This window comes from Notothenia rossii (genome assembly GCF_949606895.1).
Source record: "Notothenia rossii genome assembly, chromosome: 11".
Classification (NCBI taxonomy): Eukaryota; Metazoa; Chordata; class Actinopteri; order Perciformes; family Nototheniidae; genus Notothenia; species Notothenia rossii.
In genome coordinates, this window is record NC_136910.1 from 46,422,725 (window position 1) to 46,432,796 (window position 10,072).

Genomic DNA, 10,072 nt, shown 5'->3' on the forward strand with positions numbered 1-10,072 from the left:
GTTTGTTTGTTTTTTGCCCTCATAAAAGGGACTTATACAGATACAAGACAATATAGACAATACAAAAAGAAAAAGAAAAGACAAAGAAAGAAAAATATATAGGGAATCCCTTTCCCATGCCACCCCGTCCCCCCCTCTTCCGACCCATCTTGCCATTTCACAGAAAATCCTACCTGATGTTGTTTAGCAATCGTCCGAGTTCATCTATATATTATATATATTATATAACAATTTATAGCATAACAATTTATCCACATATCCACAACTCCTAATAATCTACAATTGCACCAAGGTGTGCGTATATGTACAATCATCATTTACATGAATGATATTACCCGATCAGCAGCTCTTTGAATAGCCTCTAATGTTTCCCCCTTAGCCTTATTAGCAGAAGCGATTGACAGCTCTGAGATTAGCAGGTCATGGAAGGATGATATCCATTGCTTAATAAGAGAAGAATCATCATTCAACAATACAATATTTGGGAGACAGGGTATGTGAACTCCAATAATCTCAGATACAATGTCAATAACCTGTTTCCAGAACGTTCTTACTGCAGTACATTCATAAACCATGTGTACATATGTGTCAATAGTCTTTTGGTTGCAGAGAAGGCATATGGAGCTTGGAATCATCCTTAATTGACAGCATTTTCTGGTTGACAGGTAATATCTGTGTATCACTTTATACTGTATCAATTGGTGATTGTGGTTACGCGATGTTAAGGAGATATTATTCCATATTCTCTTCCAATCAATAGTCTGCGTATCATTCTTTAGATCTGCGTTCCATACTGCAGAGATGCCAATATATCCGGCTAATTTATCTTGCAGTTTGGACTTAATATGACCTTAACTAATTGATGTGTTGGCAGAGGTTGATTCCAAGGAACTCCATATGTGCGCATGGGAGTACGTAGTTGCAAATAGAAAAAGAAAGAAGAGCCTGGCACATTATACGTGTCTTTCAATTCTTGGAAGGACATCAAGCCGTTGTCGTTGGTTATGTCAGAAAGATAATGTATTCCTCGAGTTTGCCATTGTGGGAATTGGATTGCTTTTTTCCCAATACGTAGTAACAGTTATGAAAAATGGGTCTATTACTATGCCAATCTACAGAACAATTGCACAATTTCTCCACATGTTTCCACACTTTCACAGCTTGCCCAATAATTGGTCCAAATGTTTGCACAGTCATACTGTATGGCGACATGGCAGAAAATAAGACATCACCAAGTTTAAGGGGATAGACTATACTTCTTTCAATTTTAATCCAAGGTACATTGGTGCTTTCATCAATCCAGTTTTTCAAGGCTCGAAGCGTGAAGGAATAATAATAGAGCTCGAGATTGGGAACATTAAGGCCTCCACTGTTGTTGTCATATTGTAAAACTATGTATCTGATTCTTGGGTATTGGTTTTTCCAAATATATTTGGAAATCCTATTCTGAAGTTTGTCCCAAAAACCTTCTGGTTGAGATAAAGGTAACATACTAGCTAAGAAATGTACTCTTGGTAGAACATTCATCTTTATGATTGAAATTCGTCCTGCTAAAGAAATTGTTATATTAATCCACTTTTTTAGGTCATCTTTAATTGTTGTATACATTCTTTTGTAGTTTTTTGCTACTATTGTGGCATATATATCAATTCCCAAATACTTAAAGTGATCTGCAATTCTGTATTCAAGTTTAGTTCAACTATGGCACTATTCAGGGGTAAAAGACATGATTTATTCAAATTGATCTTGTAACCAGATATTGAACTAAATTGGGTAAAAATATTTAACAGTTTAGGAAGCGTAGTTGGTACCTCGTCCAAGTATAGTAATAGATCATCCGCATATAACGAAATGTTGTGGTCTGTGTCTTTTACAACTATATGTTTTACTTCTTTGGATAGTCTTATTTTTTGTGCAAGCGGTTCTAGAGAAATTGCAAACAGAAGCGCGGAGACAGGGCAGCCTTGCCGTGTGCCACGTAGAATTGGAAATCTAGGTGACCACTGATTGCCTGTCAGAACCATAGCACTTGGATTATTATATAGGATCTTCACCATAATCATACATTTTGTCCCAAAACCCAATATTTGCATTGTATGCCACAAAAATGGCCTTTCTAGCCTATCAAAACCTTTTTCAGCATCAACTGATAATACGGCGCAAGGTTATGTCTGCTGCAAAATGAATAACATGCAGTAGTCTCCTGATATTGTCTGATGAGAATCGGTTTTTCATAAAGCCTGTTTGGTCATAATGAACTAATGTCGGAAGGACTTTCTCCAATCGTTGAGCTATTACTTTTGCATAAAGTTTGATTTCTGAATTTATCAGTGATATTGGTCTAAAACTTGTGCATAAGTTTGGGTCTTTCCCCTTCTTGTGTATGAGAGAAATTATAGCTGTATTGATATCCTTTTGGAAATGTCCTTCTTTAAGTGCTACCTGAATCATTTCCAATAATATTGGTCCTAAATCAGGCCAAAACTGGGAATATAATTCCGGAGGGATACCATCTATACCAGGGGATTTGCCAAGGTTCATGTCTTCCAATGCTTCAGATAATTCTTTAAGTGTTATTTCACAGTCTAAGCGATCAATGTCCTCAGGGGATAGATGTGGTAAATTCAGATCCACAAAGAAATGTTCTAACTCTGCCTTTGATGTCTGTACTTGAGATGTACTGAATAAATGTTTATAGAACTGTTCAAATTCATGATTAATACGAACTGGATCATAAAGGACAATACCATCATTATTCGTAATTGAGAATATTTGGGCCAGCTCCTCGTTATTTCGGAGTTTACTTGCCAGCAGGGAGCTCGGTCTACTTCCATCTAGATATTCTGTGTTTCTTACCCTATGAATCAGAAATGTAGCTCTCTTGGTAAGTAGCGCATTGAGTTCAGCTTTAACTTTGCATACTGCTATCTCTTTATCTGATCTATAATGTTCCTGTAGTTCTCTAATCAGTGATGATAATGTACATTCTAGATCCATGATTGTCTTGAGCTCTTCCCTATTTCGGTTTGAGGAGTACGCTATGGCGTTGCCTCGAACATAACCTTTTACAGCGTTCCATACATGCCTAACATGTTTTTTATTTTAAAGAAAATTCAGATTGAACATGGTAAAAAACTGTAAATTATAGTGTCCGTCCAAAATATATTTTGTACTTATAGTGGAAAACTAACCTTGGATGATGGGTTAGTAGACTAAAAGCTTTAGGAATCCAAAGTACAACATATAATAAGTATCCTGTATCAAGATTGATGCAAAACAATTGATATTTGACCTTTTTAGACAGATTTAGCAAAACAAAAATTATTCTGGGGCCATTTGGGTGGATTTTCCTTATCTCTGGCCCCCCTTCTTTGATTTTGACATGTGACATCTCTTTCTGACCGTTAGAGCCAATAGAATCGATGGGAAATCGTCCCGTACACACTGATGTTAAATAAAATATGGCGTATTTGCGCATTCAATCTTTCTACAGAGGTTAAGAATGGCCTGCTCTACTATTTTAAAACGGAATTGCAGTTTTATTGCTTATAGATTATCAGAACATTTCAAAGGGGACACAGCCACATTGGATATTAACCTATGGATTAACTACATCATCGTTGTTATCGTTTTATGCCATTGAAGACCGGTTTTGACCAGACAAAACCAAGGTAAGCCATGTTAGCGTTGTGGCCCTAGCGCCACTTGTTTTGATGTACGTTTTTGTTGATAACGTAGCGAGTTTGTATCTTTCAGTGTTGAGGTGGGCACCGTTAGATTCTGTGTCTTTACGATCATAAACGATGTGTTGGATGTGCAGCTAGGATAAGTAATAAGGGAACTAGGAGGGATTTTCGGTGCAGTAATAGGTTAGCATTTTTCGCTCGGGGCTAATTCAGAGGCTCACTGTTAGCATTGTGTGTTTAAAAAAAAAAAAAAAAAAAGAGATCAGTTAAATGATTTTTTTCCCGTTATATGGATATAAAATATTCATAGTTAATTAAATATTAAGGTTCCTTAGACTTTGTTTCCTGCAAATAACGCGATTTCGGCCCCGGAACCGGGTCCGTGGGGCTTAAGAGGTTTTAATGTCAGATAAGTAAATCTTTTGTTCCTGCTCAAGATTAGATTCAACTTTATTGTTATTGCACAGGTTACAGGTACTGAGACAACGAAATGCAGTTTAGCTTCTAACCAGGAGTGCAAAAAGCATTAAAGTGAAAAGTAATGTACACAATCTACAGAATAAAAGATAGAATGAAGTGAATGATTAAAGAACTCATTATACCTTACTGTCCTACTAGGGCATTGCGTTCCAAGAATGCAGGGTTGTTGGTTGTTCCCAGAGTCTCTAAAAGTACAATGGGAGCCAGAGCCTTTTCTTATCAAGCTCCACTTTTGTGGAATCAGCTTCCAGTTTGTGTTCGGGCGGCAGACACCCTATCCGTTTTTAAGAGTGCGCTTAAGACCTTCCTTTTTGATAAAGCTTATAGTTAGGGCTGATTAGATTCAGCCCCTAGTTTTGCTGATATAGGCTTAGTTTGTCGGGGGACATCTTACTTCTTCCTTCTCTCTGTCTATACCTGTGTACTCTCATGTTCCGATTAACCCAGCTTCCCCAAATTTCTTTCTTTTTGGTGTCTATATATGCCGGGATCCGGAGTCATGGATGATCCTGCGGTCCTGTGTCATGGATCGCGAGTTCTGGATCTCGAGTCGTGGCTGTGGTCCTGGGTCATAAGTCCTGGATGGATATCCTCGTGGATTCATCTTCCTATTATACACATATGCATTTCCAAACATTTGTACTACCTATGCTGCAAATGTATTATCTTTTCAATTTACACACGGCATCTATTGCACGTCTGTCCGTCCTGGGAGAGGGATCCCTCCTCTGTTGCTCTCCCTGAGGTTTCTCCCATTTTTCCCTTTAAACTGTGGGTTTTTCTCCGGAAGTTTTTCCTTGTACGATGTGAGGGTCTAAGAGGGTGTCGTATTGTCATACTGATATTCTGTACAAACTGTGAAGTCCACTGAGACAAATGTAAAATGTGTGATATTGGGCTATATGAATAAACATTGATTGATTGATTGATTGATTGATTGATTGATTGATTGATTGATTGATTGATTGAATGATGAATAAACAGTAAGGAGGGGTATGAAGGAGCGCTATTGAAGGTCACTCCAAGGTGCGTGACAGAGGGGATATTATTTTTTAGGGAGCCCAGAATATTAACCTTAGCATATTCATACACACTGTTAATACTGCTCACAGGCTGCTGTGTATGCTAGTGTATTCATACACACTGTTAATACTGCTCACAGGCTGCTGTGTATGCTAGTGTATTCATACACACTGTTAATACTGCTCACAGGCTGCTGTGTATATCTAGTGTATTCATACATACAATAAATTAAAACAAAAAGGTGGCTTAGTAAACTTTATTTTAATTTGTTAGTACATATAACATAGGTATTAATGAGATCATCTATTAATTATGTTTGTCTAACTGCTACACATGTATTTATACATAAATGTAGATATTTATGAACATCTAAATATCATTGTTAAAGGTTTTAAGATATAAATAATCACATCATGGGGTCATTAAAGTTTCAAACAGGTTAATGTAAGGTAGGTCTACTATAACATGAAAACATGATTTAAAAAACGAATTTCTTAATCTCACATTAGCCTGTAGTTTGGTATGTTCTTTGAACATCAGATTAAAACGTTTCTTTAAAAAAGTATTAGAACCTGTAGGTAACGTTAGCCAAAGTTGTGAGAACGTTCCCCGCTAGCTGGGATGGCAGTTATTTTATAAAACATTACATTTTTTATAGAACATGCTTATTGTTTATTATCTTATAAAGAAGTAAAAGTACAGTATGCAAATACAATATATGTACCACACGAATAAAGACAATTAGTTCATTCAGTTTGCTCTGTCTATTGCATTCCAAACAAAGTAGAAAAAGAGCCCTTGCATCATGAAAACCTCTCACTGCATTTGTATGAACCCTGGAACAGTAAAGGCACTGAACGGGTTAATTAGTTCACAAGCTCCTGCGCAACAGACACACTGCTGTCTAAATTTAAGATGCTCAGCAGAAAGCCGGAGGAAGTCAGGATGATTGTTGTTCCGCCGCCGAAGGATACATTTCATCCTTCTGAATGTGTTGCCTATTAACAACTTTTTTTCTAGCCAATAACTGTGGTTAAACTGCCAGACATCAGGAAAAAAGGGACTCAGTGTTCCCTCTAAGTTCCAGTAATTGTGGGTGTAAATCAGCTGGATCCATCATCTCCGGATGAGCCTGCAGTAAAAGGTGGGGCTGATTCATCATGTCCATGTGTGCTCTCTCTATCTGGTATTTTACTGACTGTGGTAGATCTTCCCTAATTGCACACTAAAGATATCCCATGATAATATTGATATGATGCGGTAATTGTGATTTAGCAGTAAATCAGTGGGACTCCATGCATGTAGTTTCACCACGAGTGCTAACACTTTTATGAGTTACATTAAAAAAAAGGTTTTCACACTCTTCATCCATCAATATCCAAACTGTTTTTTATCAAATCCAAACAGATCATCATGTCAAGCTCCACTGACACGCTACGGTTTTGCTTCCCCACGCACGGTGACTCTATCCTCATCAAAATCAACTCCCTAAGAGAGGAGCAGCGCTTCTGTGACATCACACTCCTCCTTGGTCGTCCACAAGGCCCCACTGTCCCACTCCACTTCCACGGTCACAGAGCGGTGCTGGCTGCCTCCTCAAACTTCTTACGTGACCAATTCCTGCTCCACGAAGGCCGGGAAATGAGTTTGGGTGTGGTGTCCAGTGTGGAGGTTGGCAAGAGACTTCTCCTGTGCTGCTACACCGGGCTATTAGAGGTGCAATATAATCTACTGAACTACATACTAAATACAGTGTCAGAATGAACAATATCAAGAGTAACGATACCAAAATGGAAATAAGAAACAAACATATTGATAACAACAAAAGAGTGGGTGTGAATGTTTGTGATATGAAAGTAAAAGATGAATAAGATGACTCAGTATTGCAGTTCTGTTTTTCTTCAGTATTACTTTACTGTTTCCTTTGTTTATCAAATATCTCTTACTTTAGGTCCCTGTGAGAGAGCTGGTGAGCTACTTGACTGCTGCCAGTGTGCTCCAGATGAGCCAGGTGGTGGAGAAGTGCTCCCAGGCCATCTCCCAGTACCTCAGTCCCACCCTGGCTTTCTTGGAACTGGAGAGACGCACAGAGGAGAAAGAAATCCAGCTTCAAGACAGTGATTTGCCAAGTACCAGCTTTAAAAATCAAGATGAAAGAGACGCTGCAGAGGAAGGATGGGCGTCTGTGATTCAGTTAAAGCCAAGGTCAGGTCAAGGGCTGAGGGAGGTCGGAGAGGAAAGGGCGGTTATAGCAAAACTAGAGTTATCTGAAAATGCATCATGCTGTATTAATACCCTTGAGCCTGAGAAAGGTGGAGACATTCAGCCTGTTTACTCAAACAAGCCCTCCTATCAAAATCACCAGGTTACAAGTGCAATAACATATAAGATATCTCCTCCCACAACGGTTCAAAGTCAAACATCATCCACATCTGGAGAAAGTTCTGCTAAAAAGGAAGAATTTGTTGACACTTCCCCAAACCAAGACGAAGCAGCAGAGGGAGATAAAAGAGAAGAGGAGGAAATGTTTTTTCTGGCAGCTCAACTGCAAGAATGTGGAGAGCCGAAGGACTCTGGAGCACATCTGTCAAAGGGTCAATGTTCGGAAGACGAGCTAACAGAAGATTCAGACAGCGTTCTGATCCAGAGGCCGTACCTGTGCAGGAGGTGTGACCGAGTCTTCCAGCACCTGGAGAGCTACGTGGTGCACCTGAAGGAACATAAACAGTACTGGTGCTTGGTGTGTGGGAAGGGCTTTTCCCAGAGGAGTAATCTGACCCGGCACATACGCGTTCACACCGGGGTCAAGCCATTTCGATGCCCCCTGTGTCACAAGACATTCTCCCAGAGGGCCACGTTGCAAGACCACCTCAATCTGCACACAGGGGATAAGCCCCATAAGTGTAGATACTGTGCTGTGCACTTTGCTCACAAACCAGGCCTCAGGCGCCACCTGAAGGACATCCATGGTAAGAGTAGCCTGCAAAACATGCTTGAGGAGGCCATGGGCTGTTGAAAAAGGAACAGTGTTAGCACAAATTGAGTTAGTATGGTCTTTATAGTAGTTTTGAGTCCATATATATTTGTCAAACAGGGTGCCAAAAGCACAATCAGCCATATGATACAGATTATCCTGATTATATTAAATATTAAAGATAATATTTAAAATGTCAATATATATTTTAGTTGAGATAATCTTGCTACACCATTGTCTTCAATCCCACTCACTGCAATATAGCATTTGGACTTTTGAAGATTAGTTGTTATGAAATGTGATTGTAGTTCTGTTCTTTCAAGTGCAAGTTTGGCACTTCATTATTTTCTTTCAAATTAAAATCATAATTATCATCAGGCTGATGAAAAGCAGTGAGGGTCCTTACAGTATGTGCCCTCTGCAGTGTGTTTGATCTCTGCCGGTACAAATCATTAAATTAAGTCAATCAGCATGCAATCTAAAAACGTCATTAGGCTTAATCATCTGCCATGTATGGGCAATGCAATCTCATTCGCAATCTCATCCGCAGTTCAATCTTTCCAGCACCTTTATAGTGCTCCTCTATCCCATCTACAAAAAACAATTATGCCTTTCGAAGAAGATAAGCATGAATTAACTATGTAAGCTATAGGAGAGATAATATTATGACTGAAAATGTAATTACAGTGAACACTTATGCACAAAGTCTGGAGATAACGGTTCACTTAATAGAATACATTAAAAACATTTAAACCTTTTGAAAGACTATTATGCAGTTTTTGTTGTTGTTGATGGAATCAACACTGAATTCTGCCTGTTTCAAATTGAGGCTAGGTTTCACAGACAGCCACTGGTTCTCCATTTGACCCGACTGAAATTCATCACAGATCGCTGAGCATTAAGTGAGTGGTTTCTCCCGCATGGCAGAGAGGGTTTCCATGCTCTGTCGCTCCATTCTTTCCCTTCACAGCTCTCTCTTTCTCCTTCGGTCCAGATATATAGTCGTCACTCATCTCAGTGAATGGAACAGTTTCTCTTCCTCAGGGCATCCGAGGCGCCGCTGGCTTGAAATGTGTGAGTATGGACGCAGACAAATGATTAATGCATGGTGGGGTGTGTCTTCAATGCAGAAAGTAATGTGACTCTTTGTGTGTGTGACTAAGCAAGAGACAATACAGAAATAAAGACAAAAATATACCAAAGCATGTGTTTCCCCTTGCATTAAAATATAGCTTCCTCAGAACGAAGTCCAGTCAACCAACTTCCTCAAATGTAGACATTTACCATTTTTTTTATTTTAGGAAATGTCATCAAAGTGGAATCAACCAGACAAAGATACTTAATTTGCACACACAGTCTCACTGTGGAATTTGGGGCACCTCCATTATGAATGAGTGACAAAGGTATAAAATAGCAGTGGTAGATACAGAGACAGGGATGAAAAGAGTTATACAAGTGGTAAGGATATTGAAAAGAGCTATTTTCTGGTGAATATATATGCATGTCCATTTGCACTGAAATATCATGGAATTATTTATTTGGTGAATAAAGCTTACAATATTTCAGTCACATTTATTTTTTTACTTTTCACAAGCTGAAAAGCACAATCAACCCGTGTTAATATTGAGATAATGAACCATCTAATCTTAAACCTAAGATATTGTATTCATCCCAGAAACAAACATTTTACGATATATTTGGTCAAAAACTAAAGTATCATATAGATTTAAATATTGCCCTGCTTTCTAACTACATACAATTCATTCTTGGGGCACCTTTTGGTGAGCATTTCATTCAACTGCAGACAAGATATTTCACTAAAAAAACACAAATTTCAAACTGCTGGTGGCACTAATGGAAAGATATAGGTCAACATCATTTTGACTTGAATATCTGCCAAAACTTTCAT

The 10,072-nt window shown here is 38.6% G+C and overlaps 1 protein-coding gene across 1 annotated transcript; it reads left to right on the forward strand.

Moving 5' to 3' along the window:
- Nucleotides 1-6,602: 6,602 nt before the first annotated feature.
- Nucleotides 6,603-8,205, forward strand: LOC307025325 (zinc finger and BTB domain-containing protein 6-like; the record flags this gene model as incomplete). The annotated part of the gene is made up of 2 exons (XM_079659960.1): nucleotides 6,603-6,905; nucleotides 7,141-8,205. The coding sequence occupies 2 exons, from the start codon at nucleotides 6,603-6,605 to the stop codon at nucleotides 8,203-8,205; spliced, it is 1,368 nt and encodes a 455-aa protein (XP_079516086.1).
- Between the last annotated feature and the right edge of the window lie 1,867 nt (nucleotides 8,206-10,072).